At 40.8% G+C, this 27153-nt stretch overlaps 1 protein-coding gene across 7 annotated transcripts in view; it reads left to right on the plus strand.

The window, feature by feature from the left end:
• Window positions 1-27153, plus strand: part of Mecom (MDS1 and EVI1 complex locus) — a 552130-nt gene that overhangs the window by 228426 nt on the left and 296551 nt on the right. For 4 of the 7 annotated variants that reach the window (XM_085835984.1, XM_085835987.1, XM_085835985.1 and 1 more), the window contains exon 1: window positions 20303-20377. The exons of 1 other annotated variant lie outside the window; for it this stretch is intronic. In XM_085835984.1, coding sequence (XP_085692110.1) covers window positions 20314-20377 — 64 coding nt within the window. In that variant the 5' untranslated portion in view covers window positions 20303-20313. Of the gene's footprint in view, window positions 1-20299; window positions 20378-27153 lie in introns of those variants that run through there. 2 more of the 7 variants (XM_085835989.1, XM_085835992.1) reach the window with 2 other exon arrangements.

Raw genomic sequence — 27153 nt, forward strand, 5'->3', positions numbered from 1 at the left:
GGTGGCACCCTTTTCAACCTAGAGATGGCTCCTGATTACTTTGGTTCTCAGAATTCTTTGTGTGTGTGTGTGTGTGTGTGTGTGTGTGTGTGTGTGTGCATGTATATGTGTGCCATTTTTAGATACCACATTTTAAAAACTTTTTGTACATTCATGAACACATACTGAATTAAAGTTTTTATTTTATACATAGACATATATATGTGTCTATGTATATATATATATATGTGTATATATATATATATATATATATATATATATATTCATTGTCCTTTAATAAGAGTATTTTTTCACAAGTGTGTATTACACATTGAACACATCCCCTCATGCCCACTCCTCTCACCTTTGCCCCATACATTAGTGTCCTTTGTCTACCTAGACAGTGTCTTTTTCTACTTTCATGTCATACATACTTACATATATGATTTTATGTGCCTATATAAAACCTTGCATACACAAATGGGAGAAAAATATGTAATCTTTGTGTTTCTTAGACAGGCATAATTTGCTTAGTACACAATAATTTCTAGTGGTATCAACTTTCCTGCGAACATATGACTTCATTTTTCTTAATGGCTGAAAAAGATTCTAATGCACACTCACACATACATACACACATGTCTATACATATATTACATGTATATATACAAATATAGAATATATTCTATTGCATACATGTCTATAGATACATTGCATAAATATATATAATATATAGAATATATACCTTATTGCATATATATACATACATATATATGTATTTTTTTACCCGTTGCTCTGTATTTGTACACCAATATTGGTTCCACAACTTGGCTGTTGGAACTAGAATGTATACTGTCTTATTTGATCTGTACAATCATCCACAAATGTTCAGAAGTGCTGGGGTCACTGACCTAGTTCAGACCAGTAATGATGCACAGACTCAGAGCCATTAGTGACAGACAGACACACTGTCCATTACCCAAATATTAAGTATGGAAGGACTCAGAGCTCAAATCGTCCAGTTCCATTACGCCTGCTACTTCACCTGGCTACTGGAGTTGTATGATTTAAGGTTTGTCTAGAGCTGAATTTCAAGATATTCCCTCCCCATAAATTTGATGTTTTGTCTGATACAAAACATGATACTCATCCATCATCCTTGCAACACTCAAACAACAAGTATTCGTTGAATGTGTGTTATGTGCCAACCAGTCTGCTGGCCTCTGGACTTGTAATGAAGAATAAGATAGGCATATTTTCCTCAGATGACAGCTCCTACAGAAAGTTGTGTTTTCTGCTCAGACTAAATTCAAGTTCAGACTGTGGCTATTGTTTTCAGCTGTAAATTTATTTTAATTGAAAAAACCAAATCTCTTTTGCACTACCCAGGAAGACTGACTGATGAAAAATTATTTGAGAGGAAACTTGGTTGAATGGCCCAGGTGTTTGGGGTCTTAGAGCTGGAAGAACAGGAACAATTTATACACTGCTGGGTGTAGTGTTGTGTACCTTTAATCCCAGCACTCAGGAGGCAGAAGCAGGTGGATCTCTCTCTCCCTCCCCCTCTCCCTCCCCCTCTCCCTCTCCCCCTCCCCCTCTCCCTCTCTCCCTCTCCCTCTCTCCCTCTCTCCCCCTCCCCCTCCCTCTCTCTCTCTCCCCCTCCCTCTCCCTCTTCTCCCTCGTTCTCTTCTCCCCTTCCCCTTTCCTTTCCCTCCTCCTCCTCCTTCCCCCTCACTCTCTTCCCTCCCCTCCCCTTCTCTCTCCCCTCCCCCATCTACATCGTGAGTTCCAGGACAGCCTGAGCTACACATGGAGACCATCTCTCTAAACAAAACATAAAAGTTTATGCATTATGATCTGAGTAAACATTTGGAATTCTCATTCTGGCTGTTCGTTGGCACTCAAGTTCTTTTTGGCTGGAGACAGGGGTGATCAGAGTTCTCAGTGGTCTCAGTCTACTGATGGTACCTTTAGAGGTATCTGAAATTAATTACCCCTCCCTGCTATTCCTGTGAATTTTGCCCAATATCAAAGGTATGGCTTACTGTTACAGCCCCCTCATGCCACCTCATGCTGGCCTCTTTCTCTAGAGTCTAGACTCTGAGTGCCTTGAGAACAAGGATTCTCATCTTTATACCTTCGTTTTTCTCTCCATCTTGTAAGGTTTCTGGTACAGGGTCATCAGGTGGTGGCAGAGGAGGGGGTAGACACAGGGCTTTGATTCCAGTGCCTCACAACACAAAAGTCTCTCCAACTTTTACTTTGTGCATCTGAAAATTTTTATGCAAGCCTGAAGATGTTTACTTGTAAAAAATGCTATAAAATATATTACAGATATACAAAGGGCAACACAGTGGCGATCGTTTTATCAAATTATTCTTCTCCTTGTAAATTAGGCTGTTAGGGCTACTATCAGAAAATACCACAGGCTGCATGGATGAAGCAATAAAAATTTATTTTGTGGGTCTAGAGAGATGTCCCAGTAGTTAAGAACATGTACTGTTCTTGCAGAAGTTCTAAGCCCAACACCCAGCATCCATGTCAGGCAGCCCACAACTCTCTGTAACTTCATTTCTGGGGAATCAGACACCTCCTTCTGGACACACAGGTGGACACACAGGCAGATAGACACACACACACACACACACACACACACATGCGCACACACACAAACATAGTTAAAAATAAGGTAAAATATTAATAAAGACATTAATTTTGTTACAAATTGAGATTAGACGTCCAAGATCAAGGGGCCATCTAGTTTCTTCAAGGACCCTTTCCTTGGCTTGCAGATGATGGACATATTACTGTGTCAATGGGAATTCAAGTTCATGTTGTCTGTGCTTTAGTCTCCTCCTCTTCCTCACTCTCCTCTTCTTGCTTAGGAAGTCTCGCTGTATTGCCCAGGCTTGCATCAAACTCATAATCCTGCCTATTCCTCGTCAGGGCTGGGATTACAGCCCTGTGCCCCCATGTCTGGTTTACAACTTCCTCTTCACAGAAAGGCTACCGGCTCTACTTTAATGACCCTGAACATGTGCAGAGGCATAGCTACTGAGAGTTGGATTTCAGCCCTTAACAATTTAACTTAGCATGTCAATTTCATTAATTTCTGTCTTTGGATATGAATTTAGCTAGCTTTTGAACGTACATATTTGAAAATGTGTTTTAACTGTAAAACAGATATATAAGCTGCCAGTGGTGGGATGCACTCTGTTTAGAGCATTGCTATGAGTAACTTGTAGTTAGACATATCCTCACATTTGTATTGAGATCCCAATGACTTTAACCATGTTAAATTCATTTTGGTTGCTGCAGAGTTGTCCAATTCCAAATATACAGAATTTCTCTCTACTCTTATGTACCAGTAATTGGAAGTTTCTTTTAAATGGCTAACGAGGTTTCTTTTTATTTTAAACCAAGACTCAGTTTGTGTACCACTATACAGGTAATGTCTGACACTATTAGCTACCCAGACTCAGGTAACAGAAGTGAAGACCTTTTACCTCAAACACACACAACTGAAATGATCAGAATTGGATGAGAAAAACGGAGTTGATCTCTGTGATTACAAATGATCATATTTGCATTTACACTTCAGTTTTCATTATGCCTTTATTTTTAATCTCTTAAAAGTATATAAATAATAGTAATAGTATATAAATCTCTATTTCTGTGACACATGAGGAAAGTGAAGCCTGAGAAGAAATTTAAACCTCCTTGTAAAGGAGTTTAGTCATGGTTTGGTACATCTTCTGTCCGACCATCTGTCCGTCCATCCATCCATCCATCCATCCATCCATGTGTGTGTTTGTGCGGGTGTGCATAAACTATCAAAGAAATGTAGCTGTGTAGAAAAGTATGGCTCTCTGGTTCTCGGAGTCTCCTCTGTAATCTGTAGGCTGATTAACCTCATGGGGTGGTCCCACAGATCTAATTTATGGAGGCGCAGCATCTGACGCCTCACAGCATTCATCATTTTCTTCCTTAGATTCTGTAACTAAGTGAACAGCCAATGACACCAGCATTTTACAGCTTCACGTTTCTGAGAGGTGATCTTGAGACAGCAGCACAGCCGTCTATGTTCACAGCTCAATTAATCTCCTATTAACTGTAATTTCATTCCTAGCCCTTAAACTCCATTAATTGCCAAACTTGTGACTGCTGTAAACAGGCTCTCATAGGCTTCATGCTATTAGTGCAGAAAAGCGTTCATCGACTTCAAATCAGATAGATTTCCAAAGGCACGAAGCGCTTTTCAGCATGAGTAGGCCGAGAAGGATGGAGGGAAAATGCTAATTTGCCACCATGTTTGGAAGCTCTGGGCCTCTGCTCCTCACACAGTGATGCCATTTCCCAGTCCCCCAGTGAGATAGATGGTCAAGTGCTAGAGTTTCCTTCTCTGTGTTTGAATGTCTGACATCTTGAAGACATAATAACAGTTTTAGCCCAGGCTATGTCTGGCTTTTACTTTTATATGTAGCTATGTTCCCCAGGGTTTGCACACTTGGAAAAATCACAGGAAAATGATGATGGCTTGCTGTTAAAAAAAAAAAAAAGTGAAATTCCTATAGTAGAAGTTTCACCCACAGGGGTTTTAGAACAATCTGTGTTGTAAAAGATGGCACAAGCAGCTTAAACAATTCACTTTTGTTTTAGCAAAACTGTTTTGGTGGAATTTTACTACCATTTTATTAACAATTTAAACAATTCTATCAAACTTTGACCACATTATTAATTGTTGTTAAAATATAAAACCTACCAATGCAAAACATTATGCATGTGCTTTTGGGGGAATAATTTTCAACATTTTAGGCGTTTATCTTTTTTATGTTACTAGCTGTGCCTTCCTTTCCGTGTTATCTGTTTTGGAAAGCTGCTTTCTCTCTCTTCTCTCTCTCTCTCTCTCTCTCTTCTCTCTTCTCTCTTCTCTCTTCTCTCTTCTTCTCTCTTCTCTCTTCTCTCTTCTCTCTTCTCTCTTCTTCTCTCTTCTCTCTTCTCTCTTCTCTCTTCTCTCTTCTCTCTTCTCTCTTCTCTCTTCTCTCTTCCCAGGCTGCTGGTACTTTCTCATAGTTTAGAATATTATCTCTCAACACGTGACTTTATTTGGTTCCATTCTGCTTATTTCTCCGTTTCTATTGTTCAGATTTTTCTTTTAAATGTATTATTTACTCTTCATTCATTCATACATTCATTCATTCTTGCATTTCATGTGTATGTGTGTAAATGTTGAGTGTAAGCATGCCACAGGACATGAAGTGGTCAGAGGGCATCTTGAGACAGTTGATTCTCTCCTTCTACCTGGGGATCAGAGTGAGACCACAAGGCTTGGCAGCAGCCTCTGTTACCTGCTGAGCAACCACACTGAGCAGTTGTTTACTATCATCATCATCATCATCACCACCACCACCACCACCTTCACCACCACCATCACCATCACCATCATCAAATAACTCTCTGATATTCAAAAGCAATGCAAAATATGCTATGTCTCTTAGTGTTTCCTCAAGTTGCTGTGCCTTTTCTAAGTCTCATCTGACTCAGTTGTGAAGTAAGCATGGTCAGGACTTCCCGCATAAGCTGCTCCAAGGCCCAGCTTCAAATTGGGTCCTGAAAGCACAAGGAGTCAGGAACCTCAATGCAGGGTTGTGAGAATTTTGCCAACTGAAAGAGGGGTTTGAGTGTGCAGTGACCAGCCTCATTCAAAATAGAATGCATAGTGAATATGTTGTGTTGTTGGCAGTTCTTACCTAGTTACAGCTCTCAACTTGGCAGCAGCCTTGGTTTGGAACATATAGCACGTGAGCTCCCTTTGCATTCACCGCGCATGCCCCTCACGCATGCAGCTCTGCTGGGATTCCGAGGAGAGGTGCTCTGAGCGACTGGTTCTCTACTCCCAAGGAAGCTTAATGATTTAATTATAGAAAACAAAGACATTTAATATTTTTCTTTTTTTACTGTCATTTCTTGGCATGTAAGTTTCAGATTAATGTTGCTTTTGATTGGATTGATTTTTAACAACTGCTGGTTCAGTTGCTGAGTTGAGTCTAATAAAAGAATATTTCCCTGAATTTGGCTTTGGGATTATAACAGAACTTCTAATAATTTCTGAATTGGGCCTAAACATACTTCTGCCATTTTATACTACATATTTATGCAAAGTAGCATTTTTGGCATTGACAATAATAAAATCAAAATGTTGACCAGCTGTGAAAAATATTGAAGATGTTTCATCAATTCAATATTTAACTAAGATTTATAATATTGCATAAAAATAAGCAAGCATATCCTATTAGTGTGTGATTTTGCTTTAGTTTTTAATAGGGTATACAATATTTAAAAACTAATTTATTATGAGTTCATATTTTACTTGTATGCTTATTTTATGTCCCTCTGTTGTGTAAGAACCTCTTAGATTGAAAGGGGAAATGAATGGAAGATGCTGAAAAGATGATGATGAGACACTGGCTATAGTCTCCAAACAGCATCCAACTTACAGCCTATGCTCAGTTTCTTGTTTAGGTACATTTTCTTACTGCTTTTAGGAACTGAATTGAAGTTCACAATCTTGTTAGGACTTTTGGCTCATAGGAACAAATCTGGCAATATTCAGAGAGATTTTTTTTTTTTGCAGAACAGCCACACAACAAACACAGATCATGTGGATGGCTAGCAGGGTTTAAACCACAGCTTTGTTTTCTAGCAGGCAAAGGACAGAAATGCACACTGCTCCTCTCTCTGTGGTCCACAATTCTGGTATCACCGACGTCATTTACGTACTGCAGCGCAAGCTGAATGTGCCACAGGTTCCCAGAGCACCAGTTTTATTCTTCAAGCTTGTAGATTGCCATTGATTCTGACTGGTTGTCTGGGGCCCATGCAAAGCCTGCAGGTGAAAATTGGGCTTTAATTATTTTTCCTTTTCCTCTGTTTAGCATGGGGCATCTGGGGCTGGGTTTTCTTCCTGCTTTAGGCTGAATGTACAGCCCTGGGTGTTCCCATCATTTTGTAGCTTTTCCTTTTAGTGAATCTGAAACTCTTCCAAAGTCAGGAGGAGGGGGGAGCCTCACAAAAGTAATCCTGAAAGAAATCACTTGTTTGACTGTAATAATCTATAGAAACTGGTTAAAGCATTAAACAAAAAGTAAATGAATCCAATAGAAGAGCTATGTCAGGAAAGTGCCCTTGGAATGTGGAGGATATTTTCTGGTACAAGGGGGTTTCTGAGTCATGGTTCATTTACAATGTCTGTTTCCTCACTCAGGGAAGGGTTCTAATAGATTCAAGGAGACTCCGAGACTTACAAATGTCTTAGTCAAATAAAGGCGGCTCTGTGAGGGAAGAGATTTGTTCTGTTTATGGAGAAAACTTGCCAGTCATGTCTCACATTGTGCACCCTGCTGAACAACCATCGTCTTTCACACTAGGGTGATGATGGAGGATCGAGTCTCCGAGGTCTCTGCTCAGAAGGGTCTCGAGCTGTGACCTTTTAGACTAACTAGAGAAGGATCGCCAAACTCATTCCGGAAGCCTTGGTAGACTTAGAGAAACTGCTAGCCAGATCAGGAAGATTACGAAAGCCGTCCCGATGTTTTACTTCCATAAAGTCTGATGTAGGCTTCAGCTGTGCCACTGGGTTTTAGCTCCTAAGCCAGAGCATCATGGTCCCTGCACGGGAGGAATTTGACGAAACCTCAGCAGTCTTGAAGATGCTTGTCTTAGTTTTCAGGGTCAGACTAAGGAGTGGAGTTCTTGAGTCAGTCCTGCAGGCGGTGGTCCCTAGAACAGTGGGTTTTTCTTTATTTCAACTGGAATCGCTACAGGGCTGTTGCCAAGATGACGGAATGCCATGGCCTTGGGGGAAACTCTAAGCATTTGACTATAAATCCGAGCAGAGGGAACAGGGGACATATTTTGGCTTGCTTTGGTTTTAAACTGAATCTCTGGGACCACTGGAAATCAAATAAATATCATCTGCCTATACAAGGGAGCATCAGTTTTCCATGAGTATCCTGCCTTGGTTTGGGTTCAAGACTAAATAATGTGTCTTTGATCATTGATGATGCTTGGATTATCGAACACAGTAAGGATTCCATATGAGCAACCATAACAGGCAGGCTGGATAGGGCTGAGGAGAAAGGCCCCTTTGAATTTCCCTGCATGGTACTAGTGAATTTCATCTTTCTCATCTGGATGAAGATGATTTATATTTGATGGCCCAGTTTTGTCTCTAAGCCTTAGAATCTAAGGAAACACCTTATTGGGAACTGTGCTCAAAAATGCCCACTGCCAAAGAGCTCTCTAAAGATTATGATCCTATGATAAATCTATGTAATTAGTTTTGAATTTTCCTTTTCTATGTGTCTTTGTATATAGGAGCATGTGCATTTATATGTACATGTATGAACACATGTATGTGGAAGCTAACAATCAACATTGGGTATCATCTTCAGTTGCTCTCCATATTAACTTTTGGGATGGGGTTGCTCATTGAATCTGAAGCCATCCAGACTAGCTGGCCATCAGCTGTAGTGATCCTCTGGTCCCGCCCACACAGCTTTTGGTTCACAAGCATCTGCTAATGCCCCTGTCCTTTGTACATGGATGCCTGAACACTAGGTGATTTACCACCTGAGCCATCTCCCCAAATCTCTTTTTTAGTACTTCCTTCCCTCCCATAGCAGGAAGATCTGCTCATAGATACAGGAAGTCTTCAAGGAACCCTGTGCTGTTTCTTCCTCACAGATGATCAGAAAAGTTGAGGTGGGGAAAAGACAGCAGCTTTAGAACTTCAAACTTGAGGCAAAGCCTCCTTACTCTGCAAGCCTGCGAGCTTCTGTGGCTTCAGGAAGGAGATGTTCCACTTTTCCCTTCCCTGTGAAGTTTTCTCAGAGGGTATTTTCTGAGTCAATGGCTGTGGAATGATTCCTAGTGACCCTTATTCCCTTGAGGAGCAATCCCTGGACCAGCAGTTCCAGAGTCCCCAGGAACTATTGAGAAATTCAGTGCCACAGGCTCCACTTGGAGCTTGAAGCAAAACTTGCATAGGAATAAGATCTGGGGTGATTTCTGAGATCAATACAGTTTGATAAACAGACAGACTCATGGTCTCTGCTCAATTCTTTCCTGTTTCCACAGCACACTTGAAAATAATAACCTAAAAAAATCAGAATACTTAGAATTTCTTCTGTGACAATGAGAGCTAACCTATCTTCCCGAATGTCCTAAATCCTGCAACTTGCTATGTAATCAGAAATGACCTTGAGGTTTGAACCTTCTGCCTCCACCTTCAGAGTGCTGGGATTGCAAGTGTGTAGCGTCATGCTTGCCTTATGTGATGCTCGGCTTCATGTATGCTAGGCAAGCACTCTTTCTACCAACCACCTCTCTAGTCCTCTGGGTTCTTTGTACTTAATTACCCAGTTCTGTGCTGTGTACTGTATTCTTCCAAAAGAGCATGGGTTTTTGTTTATCTATTGTTGCAGATCTGTGTCAGGGGTGAGAATCTTGTCGACCTATTTAGGCTCACACCCCGGTCTTTAAAAGAGTTGCTAACTTGAAAGTTTCTAAGATGCTGAGTCTGAACAGTGACATTTTCCAACTCAATACAGAAAGGAATTATAAACATAAATGTGACAGTAACCAACATTAAATAATAACACTTTCAGAGATTGGTTTACTAACCAGAAGAAAGGAATATTCTTACTGCTTAGTCTGGGCTTTGAAAGAGGGCTAGACAAGTCTAGTTTTAGGAAGGCAGGAGGGATAGAAAGGGAGTAAGAAGGACTACAAAAGAAAATCAAGGAGCAGACGGTACCACTAAAAAACACGGGAAGGAGACGTGACAAGGATTGGATTTGTTGGCACTGGCCATTGGCCAACAAGCATAGATTAGTTAGCAGATGATATTCGCAGTGGACCTGCTTATAAAGATGCAGGAAGGCGCCTTTGAACAGCTCAGCACCCCTCCACCCCTGCAAACAATTCCATATTCCCTGACAATGGCCTGTGCAGCTACATTCTCTCTTGGTACTGTGGTCACAAAAGTAAGTGAAGAAGAGGATATATTTTTATGCAGTAAGTGATGGACACTTGAAAGCCACCAGAGCATGACAGTTTTCATTCTTCAAGGAGGTAGAAGCTTCACTTGGTTTCACAGTCTTGACAGACACAAAGCCTCTTCTTGTTAGGCTGGGCCCCACCTCTAAGAGTTCTCCAAAGACCTTTCCAGCGGGGCTGGAGTTTGTCATGATTTCAGTGACTTCATAGGAGCTGGGATTACAAGAAAAATACCGTATGCTGCCGACATTGCCAAATCTGCCTCCTGTATTATTCTATGGAGTGTGGAGAATCTTTGTAGGAGAAAATGCTCTGTGAGATTTTGTTCAGTGGAACCTTTAAGAAACATTCCTTTTTTTTTTTTTAAATCTAATCTTTGAGGTTCAACTATGCACACCCATTTTATGTTAGTTTTTGTCCTCTTCAGTTAGAGCATATTTCCAGCACTTTTCTGGAAGAGAACAGATTTAATTTATGCGTTGACAGTTCATACAGGTACACAATGCATTCTAGTTTTCTCTCATTTTTTTTTTAAGTTTCCTCCCTCCACAACCAGCTGTTTCCCCAGATTTATGACTTTTGGTTTTGTTTCATGATACATTAAGTTTATCCAGGACCATCCTGTGTGATCTTAGGATAGGAAGCATCCACTCGTGCCTAGTGGGATCCCCAGTGAGTATACCATTCAAGGCAATGACTGTTCCCTCCTTGAACCCATTACTAGCAAATAGTTCATGAATGAAAGGTAGGGCCCTGGGCGCTCCTCCTCTATCAGTGCCTGATCTCGGATGGGCCCATTATTGTGCAGAACAGAGTAGCACCCACAGCTGCTGTGGATTTGAATCTGGAATGGCTGTGAGTTGGCCAGAAGGTGGCATTTATAACCCTTTTCCAACTTTCTGGTTCTTACAATTTCCCCCACCTGTTCTTGTGCAATGATGTCCTGTGACCCTTCGAGAGGATGCTGTGAGTGTCTTGTCGGAGGCTGAGTACTTCACCATCGCCTTTTCTAGGTGTCTTGTGTCACTGTGACTCTGCATTTGCCACCATTCATTGGAAAAGGGTTCGATTCTCTGATTAAAGCTGATATGGGCATTGTCTATAATTGTATCAATTTAACAAAGTTAAATTCCCTAATCTTATGTTAAAATGTCATGTTCTTTAAAATATATAGCTTGTAAGGTTAAGAAGTTTTCATTTTTTATATAAATTGGGACTGAGAATGGAGTTTCTCAACAAGCCCAGTCTTTGAGATGATTCATAGTTGAAAGAATGGAATGAGGGGAGGCTCTTCTTTCTTTTCACTACCTATAATTGCTTCCGAGGATAAACTACCATGCTCTGGCCATGCACTAGCATCCGCAAGTACTATGGCTGTTATTTGCTTAGACACAGGGCCAGGAAGAAGCAATTGCCCCGCTGTCTTCTGCTTCTCCATTTTCTAGTTTCTTTATAAATTTAATTTCAGAATCATGGGTCCCTCAGAGATCACATGGTCCAAATTGTCATGGGGGTTTAGAAATACAACATGGGCACTTGCTGCAGGGGCAGTGTTAGAACCAGGTTACTGGCTTGCCAGGTTTGGATTCCTTCTAGAACACTGTCCTTACCAAGCCAGTTGAGTTTGCAGTATTGGCTGGGAGATAACGCTATGAGCCTGGAACATGGACGCTTTATGATTGGTCTTTATCACAGTGGATATTAGTTATAAGAGGAAGATTAAATTTGCAGACTGCATGAGCTACTTTTAGCTCTCATTCCTGTAAAAATGTGTTGAAATTAACTGAGATATGGCTCATTCCAATGTGCCTTTTGGAAGAAGAAGTTATGGCTGGTCCAGATGACCTGTTCCTTACTTTGATGGACAGGATGCTAGTGGTCTCTCTGTGGTTTAATTTGTCCTTACATGCTATGCTGACATTTCTGAGTGTCATATCTGTATGATGCTACATTGAGTTTTAAGCCAGAATCCTCACACTTATCCTAAAGCAATGATGACAGAGAAACATCTGAAGGACGGGCGCTACAATCCATTCACAGGTGCCCCTTTTCCTATTAATATAATCACACTTCTCCACTGAGCGAACTGGCTCTGAGCAGTCAGCCTCTACCTTCTGCCTTCTAAGTGGCTTACAAGAGGAAGGGCTAAAATAAATATGAGAAATAGGAAATCCGCAGAAGCCAATGCTTTTGATAGTTACATGGCCATATGTAAGATGGTTTCATTTCTCATTATTACAGATGAGTTCACGTGTGGTTTTCCAAAATCTTCTGCCATTGACTCTTTTCTCCTGCTTTCAAGAATTCTGATGCCAGCAGCCCCTGCAGTATTTTCCTGCTGGACAAGCAGGAACTCTTGTTGTCTTTGTCCCATCTAGGATTTTGGCCTCTTCCCTGGTACCCACCACCTTTCTTACCACAACACTCAGAATCAACTTTTCGCAGTGCTGTCACTAATTTTTCTGTAACTACTATTGGTCCTATGGTTTAATGAAAACTATTAATTCCTTTTAGATTGTAGTTGTTTTTATTTATGTGTATCTATGTATGTGAACTTATGTGTACCTGTGTCGTAGTGTCTCTGGAGGCCAGAAGAGGGCGTTACATCTCTTTGAGCTGGAGTTGCATCTCTTTGCAGGCCTCCTGATATAGATGTTGCGGACCTGAACTCCAGTCCTCAACATAAATAAAACACAAAAGTAGCACATAGTATTTTGGGAGCTGAATTCCAATGGTCACTGAACAGAACAGTTTAAAGTTTTAAAGAGAAAATCTTTGACCCAAATAAAGAGGTTGTTCCAATCCTTTGAAATTCCCATGGTTGGTTGGCAGTCAAATGAAGATTAGTGGCACCCCATATCCTTCAGTTACCTCACGTTGTTGAGCTCATAATGTCCCTAATGTCCATCACTCCCTGCTCAAACTTTTCCTTTTTGTCTTTCTGTTAAAGTCAAACATTATCACAATTAATATTTAAAAAGGGAATTTTTACTGGGAATCAATGAGACAGTTTGGCATTGACCTTCATTTTCTTTGGAAGATGTTTATTTTTCTTGTCAGCTGCAGGGGAAGAAACGTGCTGTGAAAACCTATAGACCCCAGCTGTCAAGAGCATTTGTCTGGGATTATTTTGATGGTATGCTGGTGATTTTACCAAAGGCATGTCCCACAAATGAAGCTGTAGACATGGGGGCCTCATCTTCCTTGTGTGTGTGTGTGTGTGTGTGTGTGTATGTGTAGAACAGTCAAAATGAGGAGAATAGTAAAAATGAGTAAAAAAAAAATATAAAAATTTATGTACAGATTTTCATTAAGACAAATGCTTGCAGAAGGTGTTGATGGCCCATCTGGCCCTGCTACTTCTGGGCTCGTCAGTATTTCAGCAGAAGACATTATCCTTACATCAGAAATACCATCTGCAGTGACAACATGCAGTGAGACCAGGGACCCATGCCCTTATGCAGATGTCAGGCCATTAAGCAAACACCTCAACCTCAATGCCAGGACTGTAGAGCACAAAGTTGTCTCTGAGTCCTGCAAACTGACCCCAGACAGAGTGAGGTTCACCCCAGGGGGAAGATTCTATACTATGAAATGCCTAACAGAGAGTTTAGCAGAATCACATCAAAACAGTCCAGCCGTGGTTAGGGTGGCTGCAACTGGATTCTTTGGAGAACACTGTCTTTCCTTTTGCACTTATCATCATCTTTGTGTTAATGTTGGAAAGAAAAGAGTTTTGGCAAACTTTTGGTGTTAGTGACCTTTGAAAATATCTCTGGCCCAGTAGCTCTTCCTCAGGGGTTTAGATATGTAGGTGTTTGGTGTAGTGATTTACCCCTGAAGCTGTAAGGGAGCTTTTCATATGGATTTGAGAAGATGCGAATGAAGATTTGCCAGGCAGAAAGAAATATGATAATATCTCTGTGTGTACACATGTGTGCATGCAAATTATGTGGTTATGAGTTAGGCCTACTTGTTGAATTCAAGAGAAGGATGGCTGGGAATGGGGCTCAGAGTTCATCTTTTTTACTGGTTTCAGCTAAGTGAAAATGTACAGAGCTCATGATTTTGTAGATTACAGGTAAGTCCTCTTCAATTTTCATAGTAATTGGACAATATGAGGGTAAATTAAAATAATACCTTGTTTCTCTTGTTGTCTTTAAATCTCTTTTTTTCTTGTTCACTATAAACATTTAAATATCTAACCATAAAGAAAGGCAAAGGGAGGCCATATTTTAAGAGTGAGCAGGGGACAGGAGTGTTTGAATCTATTTCACAGGCTGATATTTACTCCTGGACACTTAGTCAATCTTGTTAACCCTTTAGACACTGAGAAGAAATGCCACATGGTGTCTGTTATTTGCCCTGTGGTCTTCTATTCTCCTGTCGCAGTAGGTGTCAACCACACTCCATCTTACAAAACCAGAGGGTTTTCAGCCTCTGGGAGAAAGTTCAAAACTTTGTCCTGAGCCTCCTCTACCCCCTTCCTTCTGTTATATCAGTGTACAAATGACACAGTAACTAAGGACAGGTCTGTTATCCTGTCATAGACCATGCTGAAGGGATTCCAAAATAAAAATTGTCATCCAAGAAGGGTAGCTGATGGGCTGCAACAGCCATTGTGGAGAGCAAATGCAATTCAGGTAAAGGGTGGGGTTGGCATAGTTCTTTCCCACAGCTTTCTGACAGAGGCTCTTTGCGCCATTTTGTGTGCACCATCTGGGACTTGTCTGAGCCACTGGAAGAGTGAGGTGCCTTTTCAGTACATGGAAAGTAAATGTGAAAAACTATTTGCTCTCTGAAGGCAGGTTAGTTTCTAAATTCTTAAGAAAAGTAGCCTTCATATACCTTGTTTTGTAGCCATGTTCCTTGTGCATGAGAAAAGGAACCTGCTAGAATTTGGCTGAGCTCAGACATACCAAACACGAGAGACAAGGTGGAGGAGCTCTTTGGGGAGGTCTATGATAGGCCTGCTTGTCTTTCTTCAGGTTACTTTTCCTCAAGTAGTTTTAGGATCATAGCCATCATGCCATGGGGTGACCGGCAAGGGAAATTTTTAGCTAATTCATGTGGGTGCTTGCCATGATCAATGTGGGTTGGCAAGGTGCTGCTTTAGCACTGCAAAGAGGGGAGAGAATGGGGCAAAGGCTAGAAAAGGTGTGTCTGAAAGTCATGTTTGCAATGCACGGTTAGGAAAGGAAGTATTTTAAATGATGCCACCCTGGAGAAAAGAGCTACAGGGAATTATTGACGACTGAGAGAGGAAGAGTCAGCCTTCTTTAAGGATGAGCTCTCTAACGGGACGTCCAATACCAAATGGTTAGTTTTAAAAACATACAGACAAGCAACACTAAAGAGACTCGGCAAGCATTGATATATTTATTTGTACATATATGTAATATATTATATATATATATATATATGTATATATTACATATACATATAAATATATAATATAATTACAGAAAAGGGAGGCATGAATTTGAGAGGGATCAGGGGGTCATGGGGGCAATAGATGTGGGGGATGTTGAAGGGAGGTAGAAATAATATAATTACATTTCAATTAAAAATAAAATCAATTAAAATACAGTAAGATGAGTGAAAAATAAGATATCGGGATGGGTAGGTGAGCTAGAGAGATGACTCAGGGGTTAAGAGCGCTTGACACTCTTCTAGAGGACCTGAGCTTGGTCTCCAGACACGTCAGGAGGCTCACAACCTACCTGCAACTCCAGCTCCAGGGGATCCAATGTCCTTTTCTGGTCTCCACAGTTAATCCAACACACGTGGCACACACACACACACACACACACACACACACACACACACACACACAGAGCAAGCAAGAGAGAGAGAGAAGCAGACACATATAGATAAATCAAAATACAAATGAAAAATTTAAAGATAATAAGAAAAGGCAGCACACAGGCCTGCCTAGCTGTCTAAAGCAGGTGAGATCTTGATCTACCGGTATCATGAAGAGATGCTTCAAAATATGCTCATCTGGGGTTTAAAAGCTCTTCCAGTAGGTAAAGTCTCATGATGAGCAAGCATGAGGGTCAGAGGTCGGATAACAGCTCTGATGGGAAAAACTCCTGGTTGGATGAGAAAGATGCATCACCTGGGTGTTCTGGCTGCAGCCTAGCTCCAGGATCCATGAGAGACTGTCTCAAAGGAAATGGGAGGTGGGTGGGAATAGGGTACTTGACATCTTCCTCTTCTAGTCTCTACACACACTTACAGGCATGTACATACCGAATATAATATAACACATACAATACACACACACACACAGAGGTCAGAAGAGGCCATCAGATCCTCTGGAACTAGAGTTACAGGAGGTTTCGATAAGGGTACTAGGAGCTCAGCCCAGGTTTGCTGGCAGAGGAATCAGTACTCTTAACCTTTCTGAGCTGTCTCTCCAGCTTTTACATCTATTTTAAAGCTGCCATGTTGCAATTTTCCTGTGCCCAGGACTGTCTCTTCATCTCTTTGTTGTGGCCATTGTTTGCTGCAGCAAATGTGTCTTTCAGTTTATTTCATCCTAGAGTTCTGGGCTTGTCTTGTCTTTTCTTTTTTTGTCCTGTTCCTTCTTTCCTTCCTTAACAAATAATCTTTGCCCATTTGAATATTTACAGCTTTCTCCTATATTTTCTTCTAGCAGTATCCTCTCATACTTAAGCGTTTGACCAACGTTGACTTAAGTTTTATGACTGGTGAGAAATGGAGTTTGGCCTCGTTCATCTGCACAGGGGTCCTAGTTTCCCGTGTACCACATACTGAATGAAGTCTGCCTTTCCTCTACCTCATGTTCTAACCACATTTGTCAAATGGGCCTGTGTATGGTTTACGCCAATCCCTTGCTTTGATAAGTAGTGATACTTTTGGGTTTTATTTGTGGTTGGGCAGTGCAGTGTCTGCTGCCCTACTCTTGTTGCTCAAGATGGCTTTGGCCATTTTCCTGAGTTCGTGTTCCTTTCTCTATGAATGTTAGTTTTCTTTGTTTGTCTTTCCAGATCATGTCATTTGTAGGATTGAATAAATAGCTCAGTAGTTAGGAGTACTCGCAGAGTCCCTGTATTTAGTTCCTAGAAAACACAGTAGGTAGATCACAACCATCTGTAACTCCAGTTCCAGGGCATTTGAAAACACTCCCTTCTGGCCTCCTTGGGTACCTGAACTCATATAAATTATATACACATTATATATTATACTATATATTACATATTATATTATATACATATTATATATTATATACATATTATATAATACGTTATATATACATATTACATGTATATATATATATATATATATATATATATATATATATGAAATATATGTGATTTTATTTGTTGGGGAAAAATGAAAACAAATCACATTAACAACTATTTCAGACATACCATGATGAAAACTATAGAGTTACTAAGTGACTTTATCCAGAAGTATCAAAAACTCTCCTTTGGGGAAATGGACACCACAAACAAAATGAAAGGATGCAGTCATACCTGAATTTTGGAAGAGTTGTAGATATGGGAACTGTAACTGTAGTCCTTATCAAGTTACTACACGATGATACTTTGTAGTTATTGGTCCCACACCAAAAGGAGGTGAGGATGCCTTGTGGCTTGGGGCTCAGGTGGATGAGAGATTATTTCTTTGACGTTACCCAGAAGTTGATTGTGATATAGAAAGTTTAAGTGACTTTACTGTAACCTTCTTACTTATTCTCTGCGGATATTACATTTCCTAAGAGCATGGTGAGGTGGGTGGTGGAAGCATTATGGCAGGTCTAAGGAGACTGGAATGTCAACACATGGCCTCTGTCATTGACAGCCTACTGTTCTTCCACTTCTAAGATACTTTACCATGCTAGTTCGTTGAGTCATTACAACCTCTCCTTTTAAGGCAAATTAACCTCCTGCTTTATAAACGTATAAACTTAAAACTGAGCTCCCTCCTTCCCCCAGCTATATTCCTTGTCTGAGGTCAGTGGTGAACATATATATGGTCAACAGAGATAACAAACTAGATCTGCTCATTTCTGAATCTCCTGATCTTGAAACAAAATTATTTCTGAAATCTTTCATGGCGAGGCAAAATAGTGATAGGTATGTTTGGTATTTATATTTCTGTGCATATGTGTACATGTGTACTCATGCACATGTGGTCAGATGATGATGCCCAGTGTCTTTCTTGACACGTCTCCATTTTATTTATTTTTTTTGAGGCCGTGTTGCTCTCTGAAGCTGGAGCTCACTGATTTGAGTAGACTGGCTGGTCAACACTCAGAGACTCTCCTGTCTTCTGTCATCTACAGTTGGTGCATCTGTCACATGTGTGCTGGGGACCCAGCCACAGTTCCTTACGTTTCCATACCAAGTGCTTACAAACGGAGCCGTTTCCCAGGCTCTTTTTGATGTTTTTGAAGTGCCCATTGATTTCTTGGAGAAAGGCTCTTCAGAATATATCTTAAGAAGTAGCAAACCACCAACACATTCCACTCTGGGAGTGTAGCGTTTGTTCTTACCAAGAACCAACAACCCCAACCCTTACTTTGTTGCTGTATTTGTTGAGGTGGTCCTGGACTGCATATTAATTCCTACTTCCTGTGGTATAAGGAATGGAGGCAGCAGAAGGGCTGTCAAGCTCTGGGTTGCTATTTAGTCTGCTCGTTTCCATCTCCCATGTTGATTGATTATCGTGCCTATCACGTGCTGACATATTCTGCTTGCTGTGCTGATTATACAGTGGGAGTGCTAATTCTTTTATTGGGTTGAAGTTTAAAGGTGCTCATCCATCAGCAGAGGGTCTCCCAGTTCATGGCGTGCCTCTCCTCCTCTCACAGCTGCCATTTTTATATTGTTCTCAGAGGGCTTTCCTCTGACTTCTGGTCCTCCTTCAATGGCCAAACTCTTGAAGGGTTTTTCTTTTGTAGTGGGCTACTTTGCATAGTTTTTGGAGACAGACTCTGCTCTTTGAAGATATGCAGAATGTTGGCGTTTCACAGGCTGACTGAAGTAGTAGAAATCACACTGTCCCCTGGTCTTTGATATTTACAACTGGGTTGGAGCAGATCTCCTAATCTTGGAATTTTCCCAAACAGAGTCAACTTCCAAGGCCAATGAATGGGTGGGTGAAAGTTGAATTTGCATATCAGTGTTATAGCTTCCCAGCTGACCATTCAGAAATAGAATCTGTGAATGCCAGCATGAAGAGCAGTGGTTTGATTAGATCTAACAATAGCAAGACCTGGCAATGTCCTGATGTAGTCAGTAAATCTATAGAATGTAGAAGCAGGCAGACATTTCCATACAGGGTTTGTGTATGTGTGTGTGTGTGTGTGTTTCCTATCTTGATTTTGAACTGGAATCATAAGTAGACATAATCTCAAATAAATACTTTGTAATTATTTGAGATATTAAATAGCATGCTCCTCTTGAGAACACTGTTAACATATCAAAAATTATATTTAGTTGCCATTTTTGTTTTAATTTATTTTTGGATGTTATACTTAGAAGTTATTCAAAGTAGCAAAAACAGGTGTTTTGATAATGCTAGACCTTAAAAGTTATTTTTGTGAATTGGTAAGATAATTAATGCTGACTAGTGTTTGCTTTAAATTTGTTTGACGTTTGACCAAGCCATCTTCACTTTTATTTGAGATCTATACTGGTTAAAGAAGTATCTAAATTGGAAGGATCAGACTTCTAGGAGTGGGGGAGACAAAACTACTGGAGGCTCCCATTGCTGCATAGAAGTTACTGCCAAATTTAATGGTCTTCAATAATTTGGTTGTTGTAAATGGTTAAGAAGGGATGGGTACCCTAGGAATGACTCTGAAATAGACTTATGTGAAAACAGATCTTGATCCTAGCAAAGGGGTTTATTACAAGGGGATACATAAATTCTTCAAGTCTTTGAGATATTTATTTATTTATTTATTTATTTATTTATTTATTTATTTATTTTTCCATCTGTAAAATGGGACTATTGCTTATACTTCAGTAGGTTTAGGGGAGAGTAACTACAGCAATAATGTCAAATGCACAGCATCATGCCAGTTCAGCATGTTGTCATTACTTAGTAAAAGTTATAACTTCCATGTCTCCAAATTGACCCCTGACAGTGTTCCAGAATGAAATAAAGTGCCATCTATGGCCATCTGCAGTGGCTTTCCTGGAGTCTATTTGCACATGGTGTGTTGACTTTTATAAAGAGGAGCCATGTTCTTATGGCTTTTTCTAGGAATTGACTCTCACAGCCACATCAAGATTGATGGACTCCCAGAATATGGGTTGGAAGGCACCCTGGAGTCTCCCTGCATTCAGTAATTTTACAGGTGAGGAAATTATTTCCCAGAGAGATGAAAAGATGTGTGCAGAATTTTCCAGCTAATTAATGGCAGCACTATTCAAAAGGAGCTGCTTTTCCTGAAGTTTTGTCTGTTGTTCTTGTTTATTGACCTTTATGGCTAGGAAATAGAATTTCTGGTTGAATATCTTGAGAGCTGTTTGTCAGGATGAACTATTTCGAAATCATCTTTAAAGGTTCATGGCCAATCAGAGGGGGCATCTATGTGTACTTGTGAGGTATAATTAAGGAGAAGATGGCATGGAAGAATGGCTGGGATGCTTAATGGTTAAAGTCAGTCTTTTCAACCTAACACAGAAGCTCTAATCGTTTGAGAAAGTAGCTCACATTTTTTTTATTCTAATGCAAACATTTCATAGAAACTCTTCACTTACTGTGCTGGGTTCATTTTCACATATGTCTCTGATGTGGACATCTTGGAGTAATTTCTGAGCCATATCCTCATGTTGCTCTACAATTCTGAGATAGTTCAAGAACCCAGAGGGTAGCACAGTGGGGATTTGGTGGTAAAAGGGTAGTTTGGTACCCACATATTAGAAACTGCCTATAGTCAGCATCCTACACAGCAAGTGCACAATTGTAGTTCTGATATAACTAATTGGGTGGAGTTACTGGCGCCATGGCACCATTAGTTCTTTCCATACTGATCTGAAATGATCTAAGCCTTAACAATAGTGGCTGAACCCTATTTTACAAAACCTAGATAGAGTGACTTTCCCGCTGAGCAAACTAGAAACTTACCTGACCAAAGCAAACAAATAAACAAGCAGTCTGAGTAAGTCAAAACCCCTAACTCATTAAAGTAAACAGCAGTGTGCTCATGAAGTAGCCTCTATTACTATAGCATAAAATTTATTTATTATGGTGTCTATGTTCAGCTGTGATACTCTTTATGTATTAAGAACGAATTGCATTGGAATACCTTTGCCAAATACATCTGTGGTGTTAGGAAAGACAGTGTATGTGTGTGCATTAACATTTGTGTATATAGTGTGTTTCTCTGTGTGTGTGTGTGTGTGTGTAAGGTGGTGGGGGTGGGGGAGGGATAGACAAGAAAATGATTTGACTCTATTGTCTGGCAGAGCAGGAGAACATTGGAGAAGTTGTGGCCAGCAAGTGTTCACAGACCATTATCTTCCCCAAAGAATAGCTAGAGTGGCCATGCCACTGTGCTGTGACTCGGAGTGTTTATTAAAAATTCATTCAAGGCTTAATCATATCACTGAACAATGAATATGAAGCCCTGGATCTGTGTATCAAAGAGAGGAGCCATATCTGGCCTATTGCTTTATTTAGTGAGGTCTGTGTCAAGCAGACAAGGGGAATGGGAGGTTTGCTTGGAGGCTTTTGTGAAGGCCTGGCCTTCTTCTGGGGGCTCGATTAGAATAATCAGGGGCCTTGGGAATTCACACGGTTTTGGTGGTGCTGTGATTCATCATCATCCATCATACTTGTGGCTGGGGAGCCAAATACCAGGCTGGCGGGGTGGCCAGAGCCCTTCTCTGCATGGGGCTCTCTGGTCTGCAGGGCAGGGCTCCAGGAAGCCTGGCAGCCAAAGGGTAGAGGAGGCTGCTAAGGGACTAACCCAGGAATCAGCCTGCCCTGGGGGTGACAGGGTTTGTATGGCTTCCTTCTCTAGTGGTCTCTGTAGGCAACAGTCCAGGAACAGAACTGCACTTTGAAAGAGTTTCAAGATTGTTTGCTTTGCATGTGCTCAGCTTGGCGCCCAGTTTGCTGCATTCGCTTCCAGTTTATTCCTAATTAATTTTGAGCTGGCTTATTTCTATTTGTTGGTGAATTTTAATAATGTTTGAGCTCTGGCTTTTTGGGTAGTTTGAGGTTTGGTCTTTCTTCTCTTTGTACATTTCACATTGTGCAAAGGACAAGCTTTGTCATTTCAATAAGGCAAGATCTGAGTACTTTGGGAGTGTGCATTTGTGTGTGTGTGTGTTTGTGTGTGTGTGTGCAAGTTAGGCTCAGAGGCAACAAATAAAGCCCTCAATATATACTTATTATTAGTAACTTACTTAAAGTCTTTCTAAACCTAAGGAAAAAGATATGATTATCTTTATTCAGCATTTCAAGTTTCTGAGTCATGAAAGAGTCTAGGTTTATAAAAAAGCACTTATTGATTTTGGAGCCAGTTTTCTAGAATCCTTTGAAGACAAGGTCTCTCAGCACTAGCTGATTTGATCCCTCGGTTCCCAGGCAAAGAAATTTGGCAGCCAACTATGTAAATTTTGATCCATCTTCCAATTTGATTTTTCTTAGGAAACCAGGGGCAGAGTCAAATCTGTCTATACGTGTTTTCACAAGTATCTGTGTCTGAGCTGTGTGATGTTTATCAGCGAGACAGACACATCATGATCCATCCATTTGAGGGCAAATACAAGAACTAAATATCAAAAGCCAAAACAGCGAAGAGCATTTCAGCCACTCAGGCTCATATGAAATACTATGGGCTCTCTGCCTTATTTTCATTTTGTTCTCAGTTTATTTTACTTACAATTTACCTTGGTGGTAAACACCCACCTGTCTTGAAAGGGCTTTATTATCAATCTCATTTGGATGACATAAGAAAGCCCCAAAACACATATAAGTGCTTTGTAGTTAACTCTTACCTTTAAGATTCTTAAAAAAAAAAAAAAAAACCAAAGCAAAACACCTAGAAGTATATTAAAATCAGAGAGTGTTTTCTTTGTGTATGTATGAAAAAATATGATGTATAAAGAGAGAGAGCTGGGAGCTATGTCCATCCTCTGTGATGCTGTTCTGTTGGTATCTATTGTACCTGCTTAAGTGACAAGACTGGGCCACTGTGTAAAAATTAGTTATAAATAATGTTAAGCACAGCCCTCACTCAAATCTACAATATTATCAAGTAGATGACTTTGGGGAAGGAAGCACATGCTGAGTGAAATGTTAGTGGTAGCTGTGGAGTATGGAGGAGCCCCACGGGCTTGGAGACTTGGGTTCTGGGGGTGTCATTCTGTAAAAGTTCCTGAATATTCACTTAAGTTGTTTGAATTACCTTAACAAATGACATTTAATATTCTTGAAATATTTTTTCCTCAGAGTGACATATTGAATTTAACTGCATAAAGCCTTACCAAATCCATCCATATAAAAAGTCTCTCTCTAGGAGTCCCACCTCACACAGCATGGTGCTAAGGAAGGATGTGTGTATCCAGGTACTGTGTGCAAACACTACCTGAGCCAAGATGGGCAAAGTTGGTACGGAGTAGGGGCGACTGGTACAGAAGGGTGTAGGGAAGTAAGCGGGGCCCTGAGGCCTGGTCATTCTGTAAGAGTATGCAGGCAGAACTGGGTGCCTTTCTTGAGCTGAGCGTGTAAGGGAATTTCACCCTCCATTTTCATACTGATCGTTAGCCTGTTCTTCATGTTTTGGTTTTTTTTTTTTTTTTTTCCCGTCAGGAATCTAGAGTTCTCCTGTAACCATCTTACTGCCCAGGACACCAACATCAGTTTTGACTCACTGCCATTCCTCCACATGTGCCTTGGTCACCCATCCATATCCTGGTCCCTTGGAGTCGCCAACTTAGATTATTAATGATAATCATGTTACTCTATCATTGCCCCCTCCACTGAATCAGTCAATAGTGTACTGTGTGGTCTTTGCCTGTTTCTCTACAAGGGTGTTAGTTATTGAGGCCAAGAATGGAACCAGTCACTTTGACTTCCAGAGTACTTACTCCATACCTGTATGGCTCCCAGATCTTTAGATACATAGCTAGATCTTTGAATACGTCTTAAAAAGAGTAAGTGATTAGTGGTCAGAAGTTTGAGAGATTGTTTTGCATCAGCCCAAAAGCTGATGTTAAGTTGGACCACGACAGTGGGTGGGTGAAGAATATTTAACTATTCATTTGTTTTTAAGCCTAGGAAGACCCAGCTCAAGGCAGACCCTTGTTTTACCACTTCCACAAGGGCCGAGGTGGGAGGGGGGGCATAGTGTGTATACATCACGTGATGTCTGGGGTTTGGCAGAGCAGAGACATCAGTGCTGATGGTGGCCAGATCCCAGCACTTAACAGCAGACCCCATAGGTTATTAAAGCCGAGACCCTATCTAGGGAGATTAGCTGCGGGAACTGCTTTAACTGCGGAGCAAACAGGCAGCTCCTTGATTAGTGCTGCAGACATGGTATGGCCCTGTGGTGTTGGGTTTCCATCTGAACCATTACATCGATATTTGAGAACTGGAGCTTCAGTTCTAGCCCGACCTTGCATTTGATTTCTGAATCCAAACATCAGCACTGAGTCTCTGCTTACTTCTCTAGGACTGGGGAATCTCAGCAGAGAGCTTTGTGTCCCTGATTTTGGATATTTAAAAGAGAGGTTGAGAGTTAATCCATATGGTGTTTGTTTGGATGGGGAATCCTAAATGGCTTCCTATAGTAGGAGAACACAGTAGCAAATGTATCTTTACAGTAATGTGTTTTAAATCAAAATTGCTCCTTGTTTTCTCCTGTGTTTGAATGTGACATTCTTGATTTCTCCAGACCCACCTGCCTAAGAACACAGGAATCGAAAACAGGAGTCACTCTCAAATTTCACTTCTATTTAATCCATCACAGAAACACTCTGCCTTTTCAGTGGAAGGAATGAATATATATATATATATATATATATATATATATATATATATATATATATATTCCACACAAGGACATTTAAACAAAGTGACACAGATCAGCAGCAGATCAACCCAGAGTGACAGCTCATTCAAACAAATGTATGTTGAGAATTTCCACTGGGCGACTCTCACGGCAGCCCAGCCAAATTTGTTTAGTAGACATGAGTTAGCTGCATAAGGGCGTTCTCAGCGCTGCGTGCCAGATGATGGCTTTTCTAGGTAAACATCCATTTAGCAGCATATATCCATCCATGAAAGTGCTGGCGTGATTTTGATCTATTCTCCTGGACCCCAGAAATGATGATTTCATTCTGCTGGCAGCCGGGTACCAACTCACACATGCGCCATTTAGGCTGAAAAAGAAAAAAAAAAAGGAAGGGGGGTATATACACTTATTTCAAAACATAATATGACCATCCAAAAGGTAGGAGAGACTCTATAAAATCGACAGGCCATTTCACTTTTCTGACAAGCAATAAAGTAAGGATCATTAAAATGGATGTCAAATATAGGACGAAGAAAAAGCCTTAGTTGTTCTTGGTATTTGGAGTAGAATGAGGAGTGTTTGTGTGGCTTCAGTTTAAACTCAGAGGCATTCCTTTGTTGGGTAGGGGGTTGGAGTTCTTTTGTTGAACTAGAATGTCAGAATCAGATCCCAACTAGTTAAGGACATTTGGATTCTTTAGAAATGGACGCTTTTATTAGCCGCCCTACCTGTTCTTCTGAGAGAACAATTAACTTATTTTTTTTTTAATAGGTAACACTTATGGAATAAAAGTCTCTATGGACCACAGCATTTATGTCCAGGACAAAAGAACGGGACACTTATTTTAGGAAAGAGAAAGAACAGGGCAGATGGCTCAGTGGTAAAATGTTAGCTATACAAGAAGACTTGAGGTCCCAGTACCTATATCAAGAACAGAAAAAGTAGTTAGGCGTGGCAGCCTGGGTCTGTAAGCCCAGCCCTGGGTGGGCGGAGACAGGCAAATCCTGCTAGCTTGCTTGCCATCCAGCTTAGCCAAAAGTCCAGGTGCAGTGAAAGACACAGTAGAGAAGAAATCTGAAGTCAGCCTCTGCGTCCACATGCACTTGCAAGTTTGCACACTCGCACACACATGTGTACAGAAATATACATTTTCCCCATAAAAAACAAAATGTCCGGAACAAAGCAAATTCCACCTACCCTCACCAACTTTGTCAACTCTAGCTTGTGCTGTCTATGGTCCAGCACAGTACTCTGGTTTGTTGTCTAAAAGTTTCTCTTTCTTATGCTTTCAACAAGGGAACACTCAGTTTGGGGGGATATTTTCAAGTGAAAAGCTCAAAAACTGCCTTTTTAAAAAAAATTCACCCAAGCATAATTCTCCGAAATGAACAGGAGAGACCACTATTCGTAAACTTGAACTTTGAAGATGAGGCTGTGACAGCCACTTGCTTGGTCAAGGTTTTTGACCAGAGAACAGTTAGCAGGTTTAGTGGTAACAATGACTTTTGAAATCACTTATAAGATTCAGATGACATACAAAGAATATCTCAAATATGAAATAGCTCCTAAGCAGCACTGTTTGAAAGGTAGTTCTATTTTAATGTGAGCATTTACTGTGTTCCTTACTCCAGATGGAGATAGGAAGGTACATGAGACAGAGCTAGCCCTTGCATGAGACAGAGCTAGCTCTTGCCCTTGGTAGCCAGGAATGAAAACACTAAGCTGAAAAGACAGACATAAAAAGAACTCACTCTGTGAGAGTCCTTGGAGCACTCCGCCCCCAGTGGGATATGTCTATCCCAGCCCTCCTCAAGGCTCAAGAGACAGTCTGTGAGATCCAGGGGTAGTGGATGGTTCCAATGAAAGGATGTCCCTCAGACACAACAGGACTGATGTGTCCATGAACTCGGAGACTGTGGTAGCACGCACATGGCCTGCACAGGTTCAAGTCAGACAAAGTCCCATCCCTAACCAAGTGATTTCCAACATCTTGGTAGTGTTCAGAGATGGAAAATCTCTAATGGTGTGTCACTGGTTTTATCACCAAGCACACGCAGGGACCACAGGCAGGGAGGGACAGGCTCATGCTCAGCCACAGTCGA

Source organism: Mus caroli, unplaced genomic scaffold (genome assembly GCF_978045245.1).
Source record: "Mus caroli unplaced genomic scaffold, Mus_caroli_1 scaffold_3, whole genome shotgun sequence".
Classification (NCBI taxonomy): domain Eukaryota; kingdom Metazoa; phylum Chordata; class Mammalia; order Rodentia; family Muridae; genus Mus; species Mus caroli.